The following is a 26,221-nucleotide window of genomic DNA, read 5'->3' as shown; positions in this document are numbered from 1 at the left end:
CAGTCATTTCACCCACTGCAAGATTAATATTACACACGTGTAAAAAGTTATCCCACATATCATTCTAAGCTTAGATATGTTTTACTATCTCCCAGGATGTCCCCTGCAGATCTGTTGCTGGCCAGTAATCCAAATCTAATATGGCAGCTTCTGTGTCCCTACATCTTACGACTTGGCTTTAGGATGCACAGCCCAGACTATGGTTCCCCCAGCCCTGGAGATACCAAGAACCAAGCTTCTTTTTTCCTTGCCATAAAATCTCAAAGCTGTAAGAAAGCCAAAATCTGAGGCAGAGGCGTCAGCCCCACTCATTTCTAAAAATACCAACAACCAAAACACAAACAAACCCCAAAACCCTGACATCAGATTCTCTATTCCAGAGCTATATCCAATTCATTTCAGCTACAGAGCTGTCACAGTTAAGTTTGGACTAGTTTCAGTTTGGTTTGAGACCAGGAGAGTTTTCTATGGCCGCCCAGTGCTAAAGAAAAAGAAAAAAAGTTATCCTGCATTGTGCGCAGTTCAAGGCAATTTCTTTAAGGTGCTCATCCAGGTCGATGACACAGTCCTCCTTTTTGTAATAACCCCTTAAGAAGACCAGTGGCAATCTGCGGAAGAAGTGTTGGCTGCACATGGTAAAGACAGCCTCAGGGCAGCTTTGACCTACACAACTAATTTCACCGCAACGTCCAGGCACTTTAGAAATGAAAATACACCATACTTGTCATCTTCTGGCCTCAGACCACCTCGCGCTGTTTTTTCCACCCTGTACTTCGCAGAAACTCATTTCTGGGGTGAAGCATTTATAAAGGTGCTGTGGTTTTCTCTCTCTCTCTTTCCTTTCTTTGCTCCAGATTTAGGAACATATGGGGCACTTAAATATCAGAAATGGCAGAGGCTTGTTCAAGGGCTTCCAAAACCAATGAGATCAGTTCTGCCTACGCACAAGCACCTTAACACATCCAGCTTACAAGCGCACCTGTTTAGTTTTGTATTGTCCTGTCTATAAGCGCACACCTAATCCAGTTTTAAACCAATTTAACTGTGGCGGACACCTGGCAATAGTAGAGTTGCAAAGGTGGTAAGAACCTACAGGAACTACAACAAACAGGTTTCACTGCGGGGTGGCGGGGAGAACAAAGGAAGCCATTTCTTATTTGCGGTCTACACATTTCTGTTGTTCAGGTTCACGTCTTCCTCCCACCAAAGGCAACTGCCCTTCCTCACCCCCTCACATCACTGTATATGGGCAGGGGTCAGGAAACTCAAGCCCCCAGGGGGCAAATGTTATTTTTGAATTATTATGAGCTTGCATTTACCAGCATCAGTTGTTTGTGGAATTTTGCTTTCGCTTTGTGCTTACATGCTGTCGCGATTTGGGATATACAGTTAAAACTGGTGGAAATGTTGTTTGCTTACTCTTGCAATCTGCTTCGAGCTCAACGTTGTTGGGAAAGCAACGTACAAATATTAAATCCAAAGTTATTTTTAAAATGTGGCCTTCCTATGTTCACTTTCCAGCCCTCAGAATGCACACACACACACACACACGCCATGTACCACACTGGTGTCCTGCTTCCCAACCTCCTAGCTGGGATGTGCCTCTGAGCAATGATAACACCTCTTGTCTGAAGAACGCAGAGGGCGTGGAAAATTCTTGCTTTTGCTTTTGGGTATGTAGCCTGCTGTGCAAACGTCAAAAGGTGCATCCATTGCTTTGCCCACCAATAGCATGCAGCCCCCTAGAAAGAAAAGCCCCCCACCCCATCAAAGGATATCCCCTTCTGACTTACTGTCCTGCGTAGACAAAGATGGTGCATCTACATTTGTGGTCAAGATGAGCTTAGCAGAAAAGTTAGCCAAGACATTTTCTTTACCTAGTCCAGACATCAGTCTGCCTTGGGAAAGTGGGTTGATATTTACCTCTAAGGATGTTTAACCCTGCAGAAAGCCTACCTCAACCATTTTTCTCCTGTTTTCTAGTTAATGGAGATGCTACCTTTGTCTGCATTACAGCTCAAAGAAGAAATCTGCATTTATTAACGTCTCTGAAACTCTGGCGTTGCGTTTTGTCCAGGTGAGACCTTTCCAAACCCAAGTTTTCTAAGTGAGTCTTTCAGCATTATCGCCAAGCAGCTTGTCTCCCAGTTGTGAACTATGGGGCAGGCTGATACCTGTCATAGATGGGAGCAGGGGAGAGGTACCTGGCCTTCCCTAACCCCTTACCCATGTAGCACCAGTGCTTTTTTCAAAGGGGTACTCAATGGTATGCAGTACCTCTTTTCCTGTTGTTAAAAAGTGCGGCACTTACTCTAACAACATCATGCTGAGTTTTCTAGAGAGAGAAAAAGCATTGAGTATCACAGCTGCCAAATGAGGGCTCAGAAACCTGCCACCTCGATGCCCACCATGGCCTATGCCATCCCTCGCAAAAATCAGATTGGCAAAGGGCCCTCTACTGCCCATGGAACAAAACCCTATTTAGAACAGGTTCCACAGAAGCCTGAAAAGAAATGGGTTCTCCAAAGCATGCGGCAGACGTTTGATCCCCACTCCACCCCTGGCTACTACAGAAGTCTTAAGAATTATCGGGACTTTCCACAAGTCTCTCTCTCTCTCTCTCTCTCTCTGGAAAAGGAGAGGATGGTCGTTACGACAGTGGTGGAAGACCATACATGACTTAATGTATAAAAACAACAAAACATGCTGTACCTGCAACGTTCTCCAGCTTGGGGCAAATTCCTTTAGGCGTGAGAAGACGGTCTTCTTCGTCGGGCGTGACTTGGATCCCGATTTCCACCGGCTCTGACACTTTCCTGAGCTCGGAGCGTGATGATGGGGGAGGGCTGCTCTTATCCAGGTTCTTCTCGTAGCAGGAACCACCAATGCCATTGCACTGCTTCCTCTTGTGCTCTATAAAAACCAAGATGTCTCCCAGGGGGAAGTTCATCTGACACTGTCCACAGGTTAATAGGTCAGGGTCTGCTCCACCCGTCGCAAGGCCGAGCCCAACCGGATCTCCTATCGCTAGGGTCTCATCCTCGTGGGCAATGGCGGTTTCCACATGGTCAGCCTCTGCTTTAAGTGGGTAAGCAAAAAAGAAAAAGAAAAGAGAAAGTGAGGGTCAGGGGAAAAGGGAGAAAAAAGAACTGAGGGCAATTTTGTTTATGCATTCTTATAGCCTGACTTAGAACAGGGTTGTCTTAAAACACAGAGGTTACCTTTTTAATAATAACAACAACAACAACAACAATAATAATAATAATAATAATATTTATACCCCACCCATCTGGGTTTCCCCAGCCACTCTGGGCAGCTCCCAATAGAATATTAAAAATACAATACAGCATTAAACATTAAAAACTTCCAACAGGGCTGCTTTCAGATGTCTTTTAAAAGCAGGATAGTTGCTTATTTCCTTGACATCTGATGGGACGGCGTTCCACAGGGCAGGCGCCACTACCAAAAAGCACCTCTGCCTGGTTCCCTGTAACCTCACTTCTTCCAGTGAGGGAACCACCAAAAGGCCCTCAGAGCTGGATCTCAGTGTCGGGGCTGAACGATGGGGGAGGAGACGCTCCTTCAAGTATGCAGGACCGAGGCCATTCATATATATTTATATTCCCCATCCTGCTTGTCTTTCTTCAAATGATTTAAAAATGTTTTGCAACCGAGTCTGTCTGCAGAGCAAAATAACAGGCGGGTCTGATGTGGCTTTCCTGAATGTATCTTCAAAGAATACCCATCAGCATTGTGCTAAGAACAATAACAGCCTGTTACGATTGCCTTTGGAGCCATTAACTGATTTGATCCAATGGATAGTGTCAACTGTTTCTGTGGACTAATTAAGCAGCCCTATCTAAGTCAGCCTCAGTGTCTTCTTCTGCAAAATGGAAACAATAACTGACCTACCTGTTAGGGTTGTTGCTTGCTCGCTCTCGCTCTCTCTCTCTCTCACACATACACACACACACACACACACACACACACACTTGAAAAAAATGTATAAACAAAAAAGTTGATATTTTGCAAGAATTGCTTCAAGAGCTTTTTTCTTAAATAGGCCTTTGTGAATAAGCCTGAGTGCTGTCCTATTACTCTATCCTATACAGCAGGGGTGTCAAACTAAATTCATCGGGGGCCGCATCAGCAGTTTGGTCACCCTCAAAGGGCCGTGGTTTGGTCACCCTCAAAATGGAGGTTTCCTGAATGCATGTAAAGTGGAGGTTTCCTGTGTAGAACGGCCGGCGCCGCTAGAGGGCAGACGTTCTCTGGCTTTTGTAGGCTGCCACGCATGCGCTGAAGAGGCGGCTTTCTTGTGTAAAAAAAACCCCAAAAACCGAGAATAAAAGGTGAAGGCCGTCAGCGGCTACACGGGCCACATGACGAGGTCTGGCGGGCCAGATTCGGCCCGCGGGCCTTGTGTTTGACACCCGTGCTACACAGTTTAGGATATCCTCATGTTCCTTCCACCCCAACCCAGACACATGCACTTTGTAGGATCCTCTACATGCAGTGGTTCTTTTGGAAGAGCTGAATATACAGGATTGGTCTTACAAATACTGTACAGTCACAGGACTCAGAAGAAACGCCTTCTGGGCTCCAGGGGCACATTTGGAAACCTAACAAACTGCTGTGGGCTCCACAAAATACCTATTTTGCAAAAGAAAAACTGGCAGTGCTCGGAACACCCTAAAAATAAACCTCCTCCTATAACAAAACAAACATAGGCAATAAAAAAGCAATCACACCCCCCCCAAAATTAAAGGAATCTCCCCCCCCCAAAAAAAGCAACAATAAACAAAGCCCCAAATAAATTTAAAAAATAAATTTTTTTCAGAAAGCAGCAGGGGAGCGAAAAGAGGAAGCTCAACGCTGCGCGCAGGGAATATAAAGCTAATAGGCTGTCAATCAGGAATAGCAACATTAAAATCTCCCCAACAACGTAGAGGAGCCCAATTGCAAACGTGGCCATCTAATCTTACCCGCCCAGCAACAGAGGGATGACTTGCTAGACCCCACCGCAACATGTGCTCTCCATGAAGGAGAACACGCTTTGCAGAAAGAAGCAGGGGAGCCTTGTTGGCCAGCAACGAAGGACACCAAAATGCCCATGGGCACCATGTTGAGGACCACAGAGATAGGCTGGAAAACCACTGGGTCCACCTGGCGCAATATTGTCTACATGCACCAGAAGAGGCTCTCGAGGATTTCAGACGGTTGTCTCTCCCAACGCTATGAGGAGATGCCAGGGATTGACCCCAAATTTGCTCTGCATGCAGGGCAAATGTTCTGTGGCTGAGCTACAGAGCTTCCACCTGAGGCGGCCTCCCTCTCTCTTAACAAACACCACAGGAGTTGGAGCATCTTGCGCTGAGGGAAGAAGGGTAAAGAGAAAACAGAAGAACTGCTTGAATGAGTTGCCAACTCTTCACCCTTCAGCGACTCAGCTGAGGTGGCTTCTCCTTGCCCCAACCATCACCACAAGGCTACTCAGGGACCATCTCTCCCTGAGGGGAGGAGAATTCTGCTTTTCAAAGAGTCCCCACCACACACACACATAGCCGTGTCGCTTGTCTCCACAGTTTTAATACATGGTTTTACTTAAACTCTATTCTTCCAATATTTCTACGTAAACCACTTCACAAGGCGTGCCTGAAAAGTGGCATAGAAAGAAAATAAATATCATGGAAGGAAAGCTTTTGGTGTTAAAGCACGCAAGAGTTCAACAAGATAAAAAACACTTCTAAAGCATGTGGAAGGATAGGCAGAGAATGTGGATGTCAAAATGGTCACCACACAATGGTTCCACTCCACCCTCCCTGGCAGAATGTTTATTTCAGAAACAGGGGACATGGCAATAATGTATAGATCAACATATTACGTTCAGGAGAAATTGTGATCTGTGAGGACAAACCTGAGCACTCTTTCCTTCTTTTTGGAACGAGAACTTTGGTGATGATGCAAGAACACATCCATTGTTTTCTTTAAAGATTATATTGTAGTAATATATATTTTTAAATAAATAAATAAGATTTTCGTGAGGAAAAATCTACCGTGTGTGCTCATCTCAACGTTACTATACAAGACTCATTTTGTTTGCGGCCTAAAGAGAAAGCTATCGGACAAACAGAAAACCTTACATAAAAAAAGTTGGGGCCTTTGTGTGCTCAGTTTCCAGAATGGCCAAGAAAGATGAAGCCTCAAGAATGGCTCCCTTTCTCAATGGTGAAGAGGCAATCCCAGGGACAGAGTCTTTGCATCACGGTGGCCAGGAAAATGTCGGAAACATTGCCTGAGGCAAGACTCCCCTACAAGGGCAAAACCAACTCAGGAAACAAGTCCCTGTAGTTTGCCTGTATGGGCAACCTACCAACATGCAGAAGGGGCTGGCTTTGAGCAGGAAGAGGCTTTCAACACACAAACCCCGCCACCAAAACGCAAGCCTGGCTGAACCACTGGGGCTACCGCCCGAATGAGCAGCAAAATCGCTTGTTGTTCTTTAGTTGATGGCAGCTGAGCCAAAGTGGCGGTCGGCCTTATGAGAGAAAGAAGCAACATGTCTTGCACCCAAGCCAAGCCAAGGACGTTCTTCCTATTCTCCCTTCCCCATGTATTCAACCTGGAGCAAGTGGGACCATACTCTATCAGGACACAACGCCCTTCCTCCTCTGCCCACGCTTGGCCCAGGGTGATGTGGACCTTCTGTTGGTAGAGGTACACCAGAAACGCTTTTAATGTCCTGGTTGACAGAGAACTAAGGAGCCAGAACGGAGGGCCGTTCCTAGGATTAAATAGCACTCTGGGCAAAGGAGACTTTGAGTGTTTCCTCAGGGGTTAATTCTGCAGAGCTGTCAAGCTGTGTGGCTTCATGCAAGACTACAAAACCTAGCAGCCAGGCACGTATTCCCAGCAGTGCCCATGAGAAGATGCCAGAAGTACCTCTCAACAATTTCATCCTTGCTCACTGCAGACAGTGCATTCAAACACCGAGCTCAGCTGAGCAACACCTTCAGCATTCAGCTTGCCCACCCCTAAAGGCCAATGCTGTGCACACATCGCTGTATAATATGCTTATTATTTTATTTTTAAAAATGCCTTAGGTTACATGGTTGTTCCCATGTACAGAGATGGAAGGGCATGAGGTTCCTTGTGAATTACTGGGTTCTTGGAGGTCAGTCTCTACACCACAGGCATACAGACACCAGGCATTCAGATTCCAGATTATAGCAGATGCCAGAATGAATTTGGCTTAATTTCCTATGGAAAATATCCAGCACTATGAATACCTTCCTATTGCTGCTTTTCAAGTACATCTTTTTCAGGTATTGAAGCACTAAAAAAGTCGTACATCTGCTCTAACCAAACTTTCTCCCATCGGATAGCAATTCTACCACACGCCATCCTCTCTTCTTCCATCTTCTCTCCCCAAATACTTGCTGGTTTTATGGAATTTTAATTTCAGGTCCTGGCAACCTCAAGTCTCCATTTTATTTATGTTACGTCGCTGGATTTGCATGCAACCCTGATGGCTGCAGAATGTGAACCTGAAAGGGCAGCTGCACTGAGCAGCAACTTTTAAAGCAGCCGGAAGGGAAATTAATAATAATAATAATAATAATAATAATGCACAGAAAAATATTGTAATTCAAAAACATACAAACATGCACTTCAGTCCAAATGAATCTGGTCAACTTACAGGTGAAGCGTATTCGTGTACGTTTGGGAGTAAGTTCAATTTCAGTGAAACCGGCTGCTAAGCAAAGCCTCTTAAATATCACAAAAATTTCTTCAAGATGCTGTAAACTGCAAGGCATTTGAGGGAGAGGAATTGATTTCCAGATTCACATTCATACCATACTTTGCTTTGCCTAAAGATTCCGTAGACCCACATTTAGGCAAGTTGTCTGGAGGAAGCACAACCTTTTTCTAGACCATCAGATCATATAAAAAGAAAATGCTCCTTTACATACTGAAATGGGGCTGGTTGACATCTCTCCATGAATGTGAATAATCAGGAGTTTGGGATGAACTAAGTTTGCATGAAAAACTAACGCATTCAAAGCTGCTAATTCACAGGCTGCCGCGCAACGAACTTTTTATTTTTATTTATATATATATATATATATATATATATATATATATATATATATATATTTCTATTGCAGCCTAATTGAAAAACCACACGAAACATGGTCTTCAATCAGGCACAATTCCCATTGGCTGGCGGGGTTTTTGCTTTGAACAAAAATTTTATCATTTGGCCCGATCAATACGCAGAGAACTAACAGCATGTAAATAAAAGAGATGAGCCACTGAAGTTTTATCTGGAGATGGGAATAGTAAAGCTCTGCAGGGGGGGGGGGGACGCATGGAAATACTGGAATTGGTGATTTGCTTCCGAATTTCCTGGAGATCTAAAAGCAGCAGGACAATGCAAAACGTTTTGTCGTAATTCTGAACTGCAATCCCTGAACTGAATGGGAACTTTGCCCAAATATTTCCTGATTATTATTTTTTGTTAAAGCTGCTGTATCTTTTTTTTTTAATTTAAAATAATAAGAGCAGTAGTAGTAATAATAATGAGAGAAGACTGCTTTATCTAACCCGGAGGCTAATTTCACAGGTTCAGCCAGAGAAATGGTTATTTGGAGGTCGAAACAAATCTTAACTTCCCTTTCTGAAAAAGATTGCTAATTGGTACATGATTCATACGTATCATAAACTGCATCACTGCCCACTAAGCACATGCATTATGTAAGAAAGAGAAGCGTATCAGAACCTGGTGCTTATTATTTTCGCAGCACTTCAAATTAGGCCTACGCTGCCACCCCTCCCTTACAGTCGACGAAGGTGTATGAACAAGAAGGAGCCTAAGGAAGAGAAGATTCACGGGCGAAAGCTTTTGAGTTTCCTCCACTTACTTGTAGCCAAATTAATCCACTAGGTAACTCAACTCTAGGCATAATGCATGGTGTGTGAAACCCATTAATTACTTTCAGCCTCCCCCCCCAACCCCTTCCTCTAAGTTTACTTTAAAAGCAGCCGGTAGACAATGCAACGTAATTAATTTACCAATTTATTTTATGAAAAGACTCTTTGCCATCGTGAAAATGTAATCATAACCCTGGTGCTGAGGGGGAAGTGAGTGGATTTCTGTGCGAACGGTTTGTCACAATGCAAAAGGTAATTATTTAGTGCTTCTGTTCCCTTTAATGATCTAACATTGAGCAATACTGTTTATATTGAAGAGAGCTTGCACCTTTAATTACCAATTACATATACATAATTTTAGAGCCAAAAGGGAAAGAAAGAAACGGAGGTGAGGGGGGGGGAATACGAGTGCTGTGAAAAGACTCCTTTAGACAACATATGCACCGTTTCTAGAAAAGAATTCCTATTAGGTGGGAGCAGAGTGTCAAAATATTAAAACACGCACGCACAAAAGGAGAGATAAAGGTAAAAGAACTGAAAGAGGCAAAGTAAGCAGCACAGCTGAACAGAGCCAAGGTATGTAAAGAAACAGAAGCTGTAGCACAGGATCCAAAAACACCTTTTGGCATTTACTATAGCCATCCTGCTCTGCTTCGAAGTTAAGATGGGCTCTTGAAATTAAGAGTATTCGGGCTACGCACATTAGGCTGGTGTCGCTGTTGTTGTTTTAAACTGCGGGGGGGGGAGAGAATAATTTATTATCGTTTTGATAAAGGAGATTTTTTTTTTCCCGCTCCAGGAAAAGAAGAGAGCAGGAAAACTGCAAGATTTGCTAAGCTTCCCATGACTCTGTCAATGTAGAAATTCCAAAATCTCCTTCAGTTGTCAGCAACTTGAATTGTTCACTTTTCTCCCTTTTCATTTCTCTAACTAATCGTTTAAGCACCCACAGAAGGATTATTATAATAATAAAATAAAATAAAACCTCGCACAGTTCTCCCGTTTTGCAAGATGGTCCGGGAATCGAAAGTTATTAAGCTTGCCATTTCCTACGGTTTATCTGCCCAACTTGGCATCTTGCATTACGATGGTCTCAGTAGCATTTGACCGTAATTAGTTAAGTCCGCATGTGCCCATTCATGAGAAATCTTCTCCTCTCCCTCTGCCCCCACCATCAAAGCAGTCTGCAATAGCTCTTTTTTTAAATAATAATAATAATCTGGTATCCTTTTCATTCTTTGGCAGTCTTAACATTTTAGGAAATCAGCTTTACACTCCCTGAACTAACCCCCCCCCCAACCAAAGCCCCCCTGAATGATCATCATCAATTTCAAAGGAATCAAGAAAAGTGCAGTTATTTTTTTGAAGTTATTTAAATTACAATCGGAATTAAAGTAACTCATTTAAGAAGGTCAAGCTTATCAGCTAGATTGTGATATGCATTATCTGTTAACTGCAACCAATAGCCTGCTTACTCTAGAGCAGGTCTATTAACTTTGACAGGATTGCCCCAGAGTAAACAGAGCCTGGTAGGCTAGAGCTCTCCTCCACTGCTAATTAACCTGCCATAAAAAAATTACCGTATTTTTTGCACCATAACACTCACTTTTTTCCTCCTAGAAAGTAAGGGGAAATGTCTGTGCGTGTTATGGAGGAAATGCCTACGGGTGGCATGCCTACGGATTTTCCTCCTCTAAAAACTACGTGCGTGTTATGGTCGGGTGCGTGTTATAGAGCGAAAAATACGGTAAAATATCCAAAAACCTGATCACCTATCCATGGCCAAAGGTGAGGAGAACCTCTGTTTCGTACTTAGGTCTGAACAATGCTCTTTTCTTTCCTTCAAAAATGCTGCCCTCGCTTAGTGATGTTAACACATCCACTGTGGACATGTTAGGGGGCATGATCCACAAGATACAGCTCCCAAGACACTGGGATTCACATTCATGGGGCTGGCGCAAGAGCAGAAATTAATAGTTCGTGCCCAAAGCCAGCATAGGTCCAAGCTGAACTCTACATTATGCTCAGGGGCCATAATAACATAAGGCTCCAACTGTTTCAGATTTAAGCCTAGCTTCTCCTCAGCCGTGTTCCTGAATTTCAAAGGTTACAGGGGTTTGGAAAACTTTGCTCTCTCCGTCATCTATTTTGGAAAGGGATGGAGGGAGAAGAATAACTCCAGATTCTCCTTCAAACAAGAAGGGAGGGTTTGAGGCAGCTGATTTCAGCCCCAAAGAAGGAATCGAACATCTGAGCTCGCTCTGCCTGAATGCATCTTCCAAGGGCCGTTCTCCAAAACTGTCCTCAAGGCCTAGGTCCAAGAGTCAGCTCTAGCACACATCAGTCTCAGCTAGTGCGGCCAATGGTCAGTGATGGTGAGTCCAGCAACATCTATCTGGCTGGGCAAAGCTGATTTAATGCTTTGCTTTGGGCATGAGCAAAGAAACCCTCAGCGCTACATGAAAAATCACGTGGATTTCAACTGCTGTGGACATCAAATCGAGCTCCTGAGGACCGATTCACATATTGTTGTTGCCACCCAACCCTACAGTCAAGAGGGAGCTGTAAACTAATCCCAGCTCCTCAACGAGAGCATACCTTACAGAATGCACATCACATTCTTATTATCTTTTTAAAATGCAATATGTGAAGTGGTCCCTTTTGAGGTCATGCGTCATTTCAAAATATCCAAATTGTATTCATGTGGCAGAAATGTAAATGAAAGGAGGGGGGTATTGGAAGAGATGGCTGTACGCTCTCTCCCCTTATCAATCCACAGCGTAGGCGAGCAAAGACGATTATTTGTTGTTGTTGTTTTTAAGGAGGGGAAAGAATAGTGGATTGTATCAGGGGCCAATGTCTCACTGCTTCCCAAGGTTCTTGCCTACACGCAGGTTCTGCACGACACCAGAAAGATGTTCGAGCCCAGAAGCCTATGGAAATAATGTTGTTGCTGCTGCCGCTGCTATTTATCTGCAGAGGTGCTAGCGGGTGCTACAATTGCCATGGGTACTGTAAGGTTGGTTACCATGTAAATCTCTTCACAAACCCAGATGAGCAGACTGCAGATTAACCAGATCTGACTGCGTTTTGTAATGATGAACTGATGAATCATGCAGCACTTGCCAGCTGCACCCCTCTACAGGGAAATCCTAACTTCAAAGAGTCTCCCTGCTTCTGTCCCCCGTGAGGATCTTCCAGCACTCCCAAGATCTGGGCGCAGCAGCTGGGAGAATTCTGAATATTGGTTGTGTGAAGAACATTTGGAAGCCTTACCCAGCTGCCCATTGGAGGAAGCACATTTGCCTTTAAGATGCTACCCATAAAACCATCTTTTTTAGATGGTGCTGTGCGCCCATCAGCACTTATTTCACGCGTGCACACACGCATGCCGTCTGCAAGTGAGAAGATAACTTGGATCACTCAGCGACTGTTTTAAAGATGCCGCAGCTTAAAAGAATAGTTGGTCAAAACCTTTGCCTGCCTGCCCAACCATCCCACCTGTACCAATATTTAGCCTGCAAATCCTTTTCAAACTGAAAATTTAATTATTATAGAGATTTCATGTCTACATTTCACCAATAGCACAGCCCTGGACACTCCGGGCGGTATATAAATTCAATAAATTATTATTATCATTATTATTATTAAGGAGCCAAGGGGTGTTGTTGTTGTTGTTTTGCATTGATTTCCACACAAAAAATAATAAACCCAAAAGAAAGGTGATGCCCAGAGACTGACACACATGAGAAACGGACCAAACATAACTCAATTCCAATGTAGTAAAATGGTTGGCCGGGACTATTAATCGCAGAGGAAGATGCCTTATACCTTGAGACCACTGGTCCATCTAAATCAGTATTGTCTGCACGGACTGGCAGTGGTTTTCCAGGGTTTCAGACAGGAGACACTGCCAACCCTACCTGCAGATGCCAGGGATTAAATGTGGGGTCTTCTGCTGGTCATGGACAGAATGAAGCAGGTGTCCTGGCAGCTCCACAAAGTCCTATCAGCCTGCAAATAATGGCCCACAGCAACCTTATAAAATAGCCAATTGCCTAATCACGGACAGAAACAGCCACGTCCGGAGGTATCTGTGGTCTATCCATTCTTTTGTCGGCTGGAAACTTTTATGTCCCGATTTGAAAGGCAGTAAGGATATAATGAATACGTAGAACATGCATGTTCGGTTTTACTTCAGCATTCTATCTTGCATTAACAACACTTGCAACTGGCAGAAATCTGATACCCAAGAGCCTCAAATGCACTATTTGACAATAAAAAAACAGTGCCACCCCTGAGACGGGAAAAGGCAATTCAGCCTCCGTGGCTTTTTCCTTCTTTAAGCTTGCCACTGAAGCTGTGTCACAAAAAGTGACAACCGCTCCTGGATTTGCACGTGGCCCCAAGGAAAAGGGAGTCTGCTCTCAGTACACACCACCAACACGATTATCTGATATTGTTTTGTAAAGATGACTGGCCAGCCTTCAGGTGTTGCCAGATTCTGCTCACTATGGAAAGCAGAGGAGCATGGAGTTCCCCCATTGAAACGTCTGCAAATGGCACGGGCGGCTGTTGAGTTTCAGCACTCCTCTGCAAATCTGCAAGCCAGACACCTTTCACGGAACTAGTCTGTTATCTTAGAAAACAAAGTTTAACCCCACCAATGTAGATGAAATGTAGGAATGTAGGGCAAAAGGCTCTGAATAACAGGAGGGGGGAACCATAGTGGTTGTAAGGCGGGGGGAGTAGGGGACGAAGTGAAAGGAGGTAAAAAATAATATGCCCAGCATGTTCCAGAACAAACCAAAAACCTTGCAGCGGAACTGAAGTCCGGTGATTTCGCAAAGGCCACTTAAAAGTGGCATGGTGCAGTGGTCACTTCCAGCCTCTGGAATGTCCAGCATGACCCCCCCCCGATCCCGCTTCCCTAAATTTCTACCCCAAGACATGCCTCTGCACTTATTTAAATCAAAGGCTACATGCATGCAATGTTAATGGAACAAAAGGTGATGTACGTTTTGCTAAATAAACTAGTGGCTCGAGGTGCAGAAAGGGGAGGAAGAAAAAAGATTTATTGCAATTGGGAGGCTAAAATGCATAGGTTCTTGTATAGACCACGAAAGCGGTAAATCTTCACAGATAAATCAGGGATTGAGATGATGTGATACAAAAGCTCCCTTTGTTCCTGCGTGAATAGATTTGTTTTAGTTAAAACTGAAATAGAAAAAAGAGGGGGGAGGAAATAGATACTTCAACGAGGAGTGGAGAAGTCTGCAAAGGGAATTTCTATACTTTTGGCTATACTAGAACAGGCTGCCTGAATTATAGATTCTTAGCAATGTATGAAGAAAACAAAACAAAACTTCCCAAATGAGGGGGGAAATCAATGCATTTGATTTCTGCTGTGGATTGAAACCCGGGTGGAACCTGAGTCAAGTTCCTTTCTCAACAAGGGGATTGTAAATCACCTTGCACGGCTCACACCCAAACTCTGAGCCATTTTTCAAGATTCACAGAAGCCAGGGTGTTCCAACACCCAGCGGATTTTGTGGGTTCATCCCAGGCTCGTAAAACACACACACACACGAGTGGAGGAACTTTCTGTATACAATCACTCCCCATTCATTCCTCCTGCATCACGGCAAACACACACTGCCCCCAACAAGCAGCACACATCATTAGCTCCTTCATAAAAGGAAATTTATTATTTGCACTGAGAAAAAGGTCTCGCGAACGTAAAAAATAAAATAAAATAAAATAAAATGACTAAGGCAGGTATGACGAATGCCATACAGCGAACCGCTATGTCGCTTTTGCTAGAAAATGATTATATTCTTATAATGTTGCTACCACGGTTGCTACCCACCTCTGTCTCCCTCCCTGGTACATGAGTACATTGCATGAAGTGTTTGCTTCTTTCATTTACAGTATTTGCCAAAAAAAAGGCACATTAGACATTGTTAATATATATCCCTTGGGAAGAACAAGGAGAGGGGATTCCCTACCGTTTAAGAACCCCCTGTATAAAGACTTAGTTGGCAGTTTGCTTCTTTTTTTCCAAGGAATGGTGGAGCAGTGAGAATATCTAACTGATGTCGAGAGGCAACTTACTGTGAATACACAACCGCCTCCGAGGCTGATAGCCGAGGGTGGAAAGGGATTGCTTAGGGACTGCATGAGGACATTTTATGAAAGTAAATAAGCAGAGAAGGAGGAAGGTGTCACTATAACAGCCGCTGGGAGCATGGCACATTTATCAGTAATGCCCGCTCTGTGCGAACACCGGCTTCCCCTCATCTTGTTATGAAGATATATGCGGACATCTCTGTGCACTTCTCATATGCCCATGTTCCATGTGCTTTGGTCCCAGCAAAGTCCCAGACAGGCGTAACTGGATGCAGAACAGCACTGCAAGGTTTCTCCCCGCACAAGGCCCGTCAAAATGAATGGAAGCAGCCCTAGCTCTTCATCTTTGTATCTGCACTATGACGACTATATAATAGCTTCCACGGTGGTTTTTCTAGCAAGGCTAAATTTCAAGGTATGTCTGCATGCAGCCCCAAAATGTCCCCGAGGCTGCAATTCAGTGCAAACGTACCTGAGAGTAAGCCACCCCTGAATGCAATGAAACTTGCTTCTGAGTAAACATAGAGGGGAAGGTGGTCAGGTATTTCTGCCCCCAACCCAACTTTATTCATCTCTTCAACTTCATTGGGATTCAATGAGCAACAAGCAAACAATGAGTTGGAATATTATTTCAGCAAAAGAAAGCAGTTTGAAGACAGCAACCATCTACATAAGAGATGCTTTAAATTGTGCCAAATTAAGTTCTTTGATTAAGAACTGCTGGCCTTGATTCTTAGCATTTCAAAAATGCGAAAAGTTTTAAAGTTCTGGGAGTGAAGCAAGTTGTTACTGGCAAAGTTGGAGGGGGCTATTTTGTTTATTTTACAATAAAAGGTGAGGGGGAAGGGGGAGCTTCCTGATCACTTCGTTTTCCAGGTTAGTAAAAATCAGCTGCCCGCTGTCTCTATGCTTCCAACAAACAGAAAACCCTAAATGAAGGGAGGAACCTTCAGATTCATTGCAACCTCATTCTTCCCCCCGCCCCACTCACCTCCATCTAGTTCAGAGTGAAGGCTTTTCCTATAGTTGGTGACAGCGCTACTCTTTTGTCTGACCCAATTTATTTCTCTTTCAAGTTCAAATGAAGCCCTCTCCTCTGTCAGCAGAGAAGACCGTCTACCCACAGACTGTGTCCTAACACGAGAAAGAAATCTGCAGAACAGGGAACAATGCCACAACCTGACAAACTTCTTCGCAAGCATTTACTCCTGGCATTCCCAGATTTCTCCCTCTTTATAACCCACTAAGCTGCATATACATTTGACAAGGAAGCGTCCCAATGACGTTTACGTAAGCAAGGTGTGTGTGCAAGCTGGGGGGAACACTCAAAAGGGGAGCGCGCACGCATTTCTACACACACCAAACGAGAGAGAAAACTTTTCTACATTCCAGGTGGGCTTCTCTTTCTTTCTGCGTGGAAAATACCTACGCCGTTGTTCCAAGAGAGGCAGAGCAATTAAAAGTAAGGCAACTTGCTCAGGTGGATTTTCTGACCTTCAGAGCCACAAATAAAATCAGGCATCGGCCAAAGGCTATGTCCCTTCACAGCTGTACACAACGTAACAGCTGCACATAACCTTTATTACATAAACGTTCATAACTATTCGGATCTCTTGCTGCACACTGAAACGCTTTTGCATGTGGCAGGAAAACGCATGCTATGTGTGATACCGATTTTCGCAAGAATACCCTGCGCTGCTACACGGGTCTTTGAAGCATCTGGTTCCATTAGGCATTCAATATTATGAACTATATGCATATGTATTATTCTGTTAACTAGTCTCCTGTTGAATTTGTGCACACACGCATTCATTCACAGAGGAGAGGCATGATCCATCTGAACTAATACACATTGCCTCCCCCTTTTGAATGCATAGCTTCTTTGCCGGATTTCCTCAAAGATTTCGTTCAACCGGCCCTTTATCAATCCCATTCACGATACTCATATTTATCAGTCCCACTGTAATAATGTCTTGAGGCTCAAGTGTGTGCGCAACACCTAAACTTACCCATAAGATTTAATCACAGCATGCATGTGCATTTTAATACTTGTGCAGAAGCCTCCCCTTTGCTCTCGGCTAGTCAAACAACTCAAAAACTGGGAAGGCGAAAAGATGAGGAGTTGACAGTGAAAGACACCGTTAAAAACTAATTTTAATTAAAAGACATCTATCTTGCTAGAGCTGCTTAATCAGTCATAATTTGCTTAGAAAATAGATTTATCTAACTTGCAATCTTTCTCATCTTGTACCATATAGATCTCGGCATGAAAATCAATACCACAACTTTACACCTAAAACATTTTGCAGCAATGGGAACCGGCTCACTTGTGCCTTTTTACATTTCCTCGCCTCCTCCACGGGTGCTGGGAAACCCAAATTTCTCCAAAAGACAGGCTACGAGCGCCCCCTAGCCGTCGATGCAAGCCACTGAGCGCCAACCAGCCACAAATGTGACTTGCAATTCAGCTGAAAAGCTAGCAAAGTTTATTTTGGAAAGTACTTTGTATCAACAAACAAGAGTGTGCAGGGCGATCTAGACAGGAAATGTAAAGTGAAAAGAAAAGCCCTGCGCTCGATGTGCTAAACCAATAGATCAAGCTCCAGGCACACTGAGCTCTGATAAAGGAGGCAGAATAGGTGCCAACGGGAACCAGTGGCATCTTTTGGCCTCTTCCCCACCTGGACCACAATCATTCAGATCATCATTTGTGTTCTGTGTACTAGAGGACTGTCTTTTGTTCAACACACACACACGGCACAATAAATTTGATGCTAAATAAGGACACAGACATTCACTCCAATGCAAGCCTTGCTAATAAGGAACGTTGGGGAGAAAAAGATCTTCAGCCATGCTTACTAAAATGCTTCAATAAGCTTGACAAAATAGCCTCCTCTGTGTTTGCCTTCCAATGAAAAGCAAATCTGTTTCTTATTCCATCATCCATTCACAAAGCTGTTTCTTATCAAACAACTCAAAGGCAGCCTGGGAAGAGTGGAGAGAATGTTTGGAAGTATCCAAAACGAGAGAAGAGCCTATCCTTTTGAATTCTGCAGTTTTTAAGTTTAATGTAACATGTGCAACCTGACGATGTGCAGCTCAGACGCAGCTAATGGAGAACACAGTATTTTCAATAACTCAAGCTCGCAACACCTGCTAACAACATGCATGTGTTACAGCCCTACAGGTACGCCCAAAAAAATCCAAGCATCCCTGCAATTTCCTTCCTGGCTAATTCTGTTAAGTTACATCTATGTGCCATTTTCTTTGCTGTGTCTGTTAGTTTTCTTGCTCATCTTTGAACGACAGGAATTATTCCACAAAAGGAAAACAGGATAATAATGGAATAAATAAATAAACGGTGTTTTCTCTTAGCTATAGGGACACAATGCAAACAGACAGGGTCAAATCAGGAAGCAAATAACTTGCTGACCAGGGACTTCAAATCTGATTTTTTTAAAAAAAAATAGTTTTAAATTGTACAGGGATTATTTTATGTTTTTCTCCTTTCAGCCACCTCCACACCACAAGAACTTTCTTCAGGAGGGTTCAACCATATATATTTTTTAATAATGAAGGTCATTTTGCTGGCAGAAGGTGACTTAAGACTCCCTTTCAACAATTCCTCCCATTCCTAAAATTCATAACTAGTGCTCACATCTCACTGTTGAAGCAGTTAAAACCTGTCGCAGATGTCCGTCCAACATTATCATCTGTCATTCAGAACAGTCCTAGAACATCTCTTGTCGGGATTTTTACATAAGAGATGTCATTTTTGTATTATACAACTTTGCTGTATTTTTCACAGCCAACCATCACTGGAGACGTACCCAAATTTGCTCATTCCATCAGCTATCCCTCTGTCAAAAACAGGGCATGGCATTGAGATATATTTGGGGTGGGGAACTTAAGTCTCTGGAATGATAAGAGCCTCTCTCAGAATTGCAAAAATAGCATACTATGGCAATAAAGTCAGTTATTGTATATAATAACAAAACCCTTGCCTGATCTGAAATGAATCTGGATTGTACCCTTCCGGCTGCAAATCCTATGCTTACCTACTCAAGACTAAACCCCAATGTGCTCAGCAGTGCTTTCTTCTGAGTAAATATGAATAGGACCAGGCTGTAAATATTCCCCCAACCCACCCACCTTTCTCACGCTCACTTTCTACTTGTTTGCCATTCAGGATAGCAGTTTTTCTTTCAACACCCCACAGGGACTAAAATCTAATAAACTCCAATGAAGAGGGTTAGAATTAAACCCATTTGCCAGCCTGCTCCTCCACTTAGCAATATACCCTCAAATGCAATGCCATTTCCTTGACAAGCTGCTCCATCAAACAGCTGCGGACCTCAGAATCTGACTCCAGATTCCTTCAGCAAAAAGAGGTGCAGGTATATTTGCATGTATGTGCGGAGGGGAGTTGCCGTGCTAAGTTAATTCTTTCTTTATTTGGCCCTTCTTGTCAAACTTCTCTCTTCCAAACAGGCTCCCCTTTTAATAATGTATAACTGTTTCCTAGAAACTGGTCCAGCCACTTTCATGCTGAAACCACCTCTGTCTCTCTAGCTCAAACATCCAGTTGCTTTTTCCTGATTCCTGCCCCCACCCCACCTGGGCTGCCCATTGCAAATCTAGGCACACCAAATACACATGATTTATGCCCATCTATCTTCTTCCCTTTTGTCTTAACCTTAGTTTAAGAGACCTCAGACAGTCCTGTTGTTAAGTCCTTTCCAGATGGGAGGATGAATAGGGGAACAGAGAAAAAGACCTGGCTATGGTTTTTCTCCACACTGTGCAGACAGATGTTTAAAGGTATCCTTCCATTATACTTAACACCCACCTGGTACCCAATTCCAAATTACATAAACTCCCCCCCAAAAAAAAAAATCACAGTGGGGGAGTTGGTGGGAAAGAGCTGGAAATCAGGAAGAATCCCACCTGACTAACCTCACGCCAATTAAAATTTGGAACATTTGCAAACATGCCTCTTTCCTTTTCCTAATATCTCCACACAATACTGTCTGCCTTATCTTTTTCTGGCTCACATACATTACACATACACACAATCTCAAACAAGCAAAGTCCTCCATGCAAACTACACGGGGGGGGGGGGGAATAGAGTTACATGAAATAATCTGGATCTTGTTGGTTTTTTAAAAAATAAAAAGGAGGGTGGATCAACAGCTCCCCAATGTTACAATCCGGCTAGGTTTTCTTAATGGGGAAAAAGAAAGAGAAAAATACAGTTTGGTCGAAAGGTGTTACAGGTTTGGTGTGTTATTTCGGGAAAATTAAAAAGTAGACGAAAAGAAAATCCACTCTCTCTCTCCCCCCCCCCCCCATGGTTCGGCAAGCACCGTCAAACTCCCCGGTTGAAAACAGTGTTCAAAATCAACCAAGGCATCTTCATTCGTGCTGTTCCAGCTGGTTAATAAAGGCTTTTTTGTTGTTTTTTTAGAGGGGGTGGCAAGAGAGGGTTGGTTTTTTTGAGGGGGGAGAGGAGAGGAGAGGAAGGAAAAGAAGAAGAAAATAAAAGTGGGGAGAGGGGAAAAATAAAATTCGCAAGCCAAGCACCGTCCAAGGTCGAACGGCTGCATTCGCCAATCAATATAATTCCGATGTATTGTTACAAACAACAATTTTTATCAGCTGTAACAAAGGAGAGGAAAGAGAGAGAGGAGAGAGCGCTGTCACCAAATGCTGCTGGCAGATGGCTGCTAGTCTTAGGCTTTCAAGGGGGAGGGGAGACGCCGGGCTATATATATATATTTATTTAAATTTTTAAGAAATATAACATACATATTCTATTATTCTCTCTCTGCGCCCCCCCCCAACATCCTCTCCGGCTCGGCCCCCTTCCCTCTTGCTTCTTTCTCTCCCCCCCCCCCCCTCTCTCTCACACTGCGCCCCCCCCCCTTCTCCGCTCGCCCGGCTCCACACGCGCAACGGCTGCTTTGCAAAAGCCAAGCGTGCAAAGGGAGCTGTTCTTTTTGGCGTTATGTTTGGGGCTGTGATTTTTCTCTTTTTTCTCCCTCCCTCCGCGCCACCCCCCCCCACCCCATTAACAGGAACAGAGGCCGATTTCCTTCCCTTGCATTATTCTTATTTTTTAATTCTGATACTAGCCTCCAAAATAAAATAAATTATTATTATTGATCATCCAGGTCAGGAGAGCAAAATGCACATCTCTGCTGCCTGCAAACCTTCAAGGCGCAACCTTTAGGTGTGTTGGGTTTCCACTGCATTTCAGTGTTGGAAATAGCGGAGTGGGCAGAAGCGAAATAAAGAGGAGCAGAGTTTGGGTGCTTTGTTTTTGTCCTTCATTATTAGCAGGGCAGGAGATATTTGCAAAGCGAAGCTGCTACTAAGGAAGACTGACACCACCCACCCCGGATCTGGACTTCTATACAGGCAACTCTGGGCCTGGATTCCACCACCACCACCATACACAACACCTACACCACCCGCGGCTCCTGGGAAAGGAACACCTCGTTCTAGATCGCTCCTCGCGCTTCCACCCCTCAACACACTGCTGCCTTGGGCTGCTTTTTTGCTACTACGATGAGATCCTACCACCTCGCTCTTTTGCAAAAGTGGCGCGCCTTTTTGCAGGACTCCTTCGCCGCTTTGCAAACTGTGCGCGCGCTTCACTTTGCAAAAAAAAATATATATGGTGCTACTTTACTTTGCAACGTGCACACAAAATGTACCCCTTCCCTCCCACCGTAACACACCTGTCTGTCTCTCTCCCCCCCCCCAAAAAAAAAACACACACACACCATTTTGCAGCAAGGTTAGCACATGCATAAATGCATACAAAAGCTACCTTGCGCTTTGGGCAGGGCAGCCGGACCTTGCCCAGGGGGGAGTCGAGCAAATGGCTCTCGCCCGCCTGCCTGTCTACCTGTACACTGTCATTTCTCTCGGCCCCTTCCCCAACGCCCGGTCCTGTTATGTCTCCGGTACCAAGCCGGGCTTCCCTAACGGATGACGATGGGGCGAGATGCAGACCCCCGTCGCTAGATCTCTCCCCAACACACACACACCCAACCTCGCCTTCCGCGCGCCGCCTCTGCCTCTCCCGGCTCCCCAGACCGGCCTCGCCGCTCCATCGCTGGCCTGCCAGGCGTCCCTTGCATGTGGTTCCCATTAAGGCTCCCCCCGCTCCAGCCCCGACTCCAGCCACCTTCCTCTTCCCGGCTGCCGCCGCTGCCGCTCCGGCTGCTGCTCTCGCGTGCTGGCCAACTTTGGACCAGCCTTTCCAACCCAGCCTCTCTTCTGAAAGTCCCTGCTGCGGATCCCCCACCCGACCGTCTTCCCCGCCGTCCCCAGCTCGCCTCTGCCGCTCTCAGCCGGCTTCGCGGCCTCCTCCGTTACCCTGCAAACTTTACTTTCCAGAACACCTATCCTGCCGGCCCCCCGCTTCTCTCCCTCCTCGACTCCCCTCTCCCCGTCAGCCACCGTCGTCCCCCCCCCCGCGCCAATTCTTTGCAAACTCTCCAAGACCCTTCACTTTACGCACAACACACCCCTTCTCCAATCTTTCCCGGTCAGCTTCACACACCACGCGCACAAACGCACCCCAACTTCCCATCACTGCTCTCCTTCTCCCAACACACGCATAGAAACACCACTTTCCTTTCCGATCCGGCTCCTTTGAAAGAGTTGCAACTTACGCGTGATAATTTCCCTTTGTGATAAGTGCTGCGGGTTCCCCTGCTTGCGACGGGACATTGCCCTGGCATTTACACGGTCATCGCCCGGAGAGCTGGACTTGGGTAGGGGGGGATCGGGTTGGAGGTGGTGGTGGTGGGGAGCGATCTTCTTCTTCCTCCCGGTCTTCTATTTTCTTCTTGGTACTTTTCTTCTTAAAAAAAAGAAGAAGAAGAGGGGGAACAGTTCCACCCCCCCTTTGGAGCACTCAAGATGAGATTCTTCCTTCAATTAAAAAATCATCATCGAAGAGTGGGGAAGCCTCGGTTTTTGTTTTCGCAAGACAACTGTTTTGTTTGGTTGGTTGGTTTTTTTTCCTTTTCACCGCTTCCAGGTCTTTTCTTGAACTTCAGGAGCGAAGGATGGTTTCCCACCCCCCCTCACCAAGCGCTGACACTTTTTTTTTTAATTTTTCCAGAGTGCTTTGGAGGCGGGGGGGGGGAGAAAAAGAAAAACAAGAGAGCAGAAGGGGGGGGGAGAGAAGCAAAGTGCACTTCTTCCACCAGGACGAATCTTTTTAAAAAAGAAAAAAATGGATTACATACACACACGCTCGCACAAAAGTAGAAAAATTGGAATTTCCCCACACGCAGAGAAAAATGCAGGAAAAAAATTACCCTTGCTGGGTTAATTAGAATTCTTTCTCTCTCGCTTTCTTGTCTCTTTTTTTTCAAAAAAGAAAAAGGGGGTAGCCCAAACTGTGTCTCCTCTTTGCCAGTTCAAGTGCCACTGGGTTGGTTTTTTGTTGTTGTATAATATTTTTTTGCTTTGCTTTGCTCGCACCACTTTGCCACTGGCTTCACCCCCCCTCCTCCCCTCGCTTGGCACAGGGTCTTGCTAGGAAGGAAGCCCCCCAGTGCTTCTGGGTTAGTGCTGGCTATTACTAAGGAGATATATTGCAATGTGAAGATGGCGGAGTCCTGGTTCCCTGGGAGCGCTCTGTCTCTCTATGGCTGGGTCTGCCTCCGTACAATGGGATAAAATTCAAGTTCAAGTGCGGACGTGACGTTTAATCTGCACTAGAGACAAAAAAGACCTAGAGAGTAGGAGCACTGGGGGCGACTAGCGGTGGCTTTTTAACATTGTACCCTGCAAGAGAACAAGAAGAAGGGGGAGAAGAAGGAAAAGAGGAGGAAGGAGAGAGAGAGAGAGAGAGAGGGAGAGGGGGGAAAAGCCACCCTCAAACAGACTCCTAGCACACACGCGGCTCCGACTGCTTAGCCAGGGCTACGTCTACGGAGCACGCAGCCAAAATGAAATTAAGCAGAATTTAGCCGGGGAAGGGGGAGAAAAGAGGAGCAATCAGGAAAAAAAAGAGGGATCGAGAGTCCCTTTCTCCCAAACCATCGCCGATCAGGTTTAGGATGAGACGCAGGCAAGGTCTGGGGGGTGTTAGGTGGCGGGAGGGGGCAGATCAGGGCCCGGGCAGCCGCCTCCCCCCTCCTCCGCCCCTTGGCAAGAAGCCCAAAAGGGACGGCCGTCTCCCGGGGGAAGCGCTGGCGGGGGGGGCGAGTAGGTAAGGGGGCTGGTGAAGCTCAGCAGGCTGGCGCCGGAAAGGCAGAAAAAGAGTGGGCGGTGAGAGCGGTGGGCTCGACCCGGCGAGCCAGGCGGGAGGGGGTTGAGGTGGGCGCCCCCCGGGAAGGGCGCGGGATCCATCCTGCTTTCGCTCGATCCACCTGCTCCGAGATCTCCCAGGCGGCTCGGATCTTTGCTTCGCGGAGATCCCTTCGCTGCCCCCCTTTCAACTAAGGAGCTGTCTCGCTCGCTCTCCTCTTCCCCTGCGCGCAGGCAGCCAAGCAGGCGGCAGCGGCAGCAGCAGCCCGACTCCGCTCCAAACACCTTCGCATTTCCAACAGTTTTTACAATAACACAAATATCTGCGTGGGGGAAGAGATATTTCTCTCTCGCCCCCCCCTCCTCTCAATCTGAATTGCGATTGCAGAGGGAGCCACAAAGACGCGCACACTCTCCTCTTCCTCGCTCCCTCTCTCGTCGTCCCCCCTCTCTCTACCCACTTCGCGAGGGAAAGGGTCCCTGTGAAATCCCCGGGCTCGCTGCAAACTCAGCATTGACCAGAAGGAAGCCAAAACCGGGCAAATCGGTAAATAAGTCACGGTGGACCTCCACGCGCCTCCCCAATACATTCCTACGCAGTGGTGGTTATTAAAACGCAAGGCAGCTGCGTTTTCACGCGGCTTCTCCTGCAAGTTTCTTTCTGAAACGCGGGGTTCCCTGGTGACCTCTGAGATTTAGCTTTGCATTGAATTGCTTTCCGTGCCGGAGCACTCTGGGTGCACCAGTGATCCTCCAGTTTGGGGGTCCCAAAGTTTATAACTAACCTGCACGCCCGCACAAACACAACGAGCAAGGTTGCTGTCCCCTAATTCTGATCAAATAACGCAGAATAACCATCACTGCTTGTTTCCACACGCGTCATGGCTGGCGCATTTTGACTCTTTAGTTCTGACCGTAAACACGAAAGGGGCGAGGAAGAGGGTAAGTGGTCTTTGCCACACTTTTAAGCACCCTGATCCACAGAAGGGTGGTTAAAATGCCTTTAGAAGGCTCGCTTCGTCCACATTAAGTGGTGCTTGAGTTTATGACTTTGTACTAGACAGACCCAGTTCGAAACCGGTCGGCTCCAGTAGTAGGATCGCCTTCAGGAGGCCTGCAGCCTACTTTTCTCGCGAAGGTGCCCCACAAGCCGCCACGATCCGAAAGAGCACCCAGCATCCTCTGCGAGGGATCCTGGAGACGTGCGCTTCGGGGATCACGCGCTTTTTCATTGGCTTGTTTCGAAACGCCGAGCGCGCGTGAGCCCTGCAAGCGAGAGAGCCATTGGAAAATGGATTTGCGCCCTGCAAGGGTCCAGTTCACTAGCAGACCCCGCTATGAAGTAATTACGCCCGTCGGTTTTGTCACTCCTGACAAACACACACACACACACACACACACACACACACACACACACATCCATATGCAAGAAGTTGCAATCTGAATTACTAAGTGTAGCATGGGATAATTCAAACACGTTTAGTGGGAGGGTAGAGATTGCATTAAAGGCCATCTTCCTGTGGTTAACTTTCCTCTTCCCATTACCGGAACATAGGAAGCTGCCTTATACTGCGTCAGACCATGGGTCCACCTCGCTTCGTGTTGTCTGCACTGACTGGCAGCAGCGCGCCAAAGGATCAGGCAAGGGTCTCTCCCAAACATATCTGGAGAGGCTAGGGACTGAGCCTGGGACCTTTAGTACTCCAAGCAGATGCTCTGCCATTGAGGATTAACTCCCCATCATCACCACCACCCTTCCCACATAGTGTCCTCGCCCAGATTCACCACTTCCTCTACACTTAACAGCCGTTGGCTTGGGGCTCACTTGTAGCCCTCGCAGATCTAGACTGAATGGCTTGACCAAGAGAGGGATGTAGTGAGG

At 45.7% G+C, this 26,221-nt stretch overlaps 1 protein-coding gene across 7 annotated transcripts in view; it reads right to left on the bottom strand.

Moving 5' to 3' along the window:
- The window catches only part of BCL11B (BCL11 transcription factor B), a 164,591-nt gene extending 139,827 nt beyond the window's left edge, over window positions 1–24,764 (bottom strand). For 2 of the 7 annotated variants that reach the window (XM_053375393.1, XM_053375356.1), the window contains exons 1-2: window positions 22,124–22,239; window positions 2,713–3,078 (exon numbers count right to left, since the gene is read on the bottom strand). In XM_053375393.1, the coding sequence (XP_053231368.1) occupies window positions 2,713–3,078; window positions 22,124–22,211 (454 nt within the window). In that variant the 5' untranslated portion in view covers window positions 22,212–22,239. Of the gene's footprint in view, window positions 1–2,712; window positions 3,079–22,123; window positions 22,240–22,748 lie in introns of those variants that run through there. The other 5 variants (XM_053375374.1, XM_053375366.1, XM_053375413.1 and 2 more) reach the window with 5 other exon arrangements.
- Between the last annotated feature and the right edge of the window lie 1,457 nt (window positions 24,765–26,221).

This window comes from Podarcis raffonei, chromosome 1 (genome assembly GCF_027172205.1).
Source record: "Podarcis raffonei isolate rPodRaf1 chromosome 1, rPodRaf1.pri, whole genome shotgun sequence".
Taxonomy (NCBI): domain Eukaryota; kingdom Metazoa; phylum Chordata; class Lepidosauria; order Squamata; family Lacertidae; genus Podarcis; species Podarcis raffonei.
Note: the sequence above shows the minus strand (reverse complement) of the source record. Positions and strands in the feature narration are given on the sequence as shown.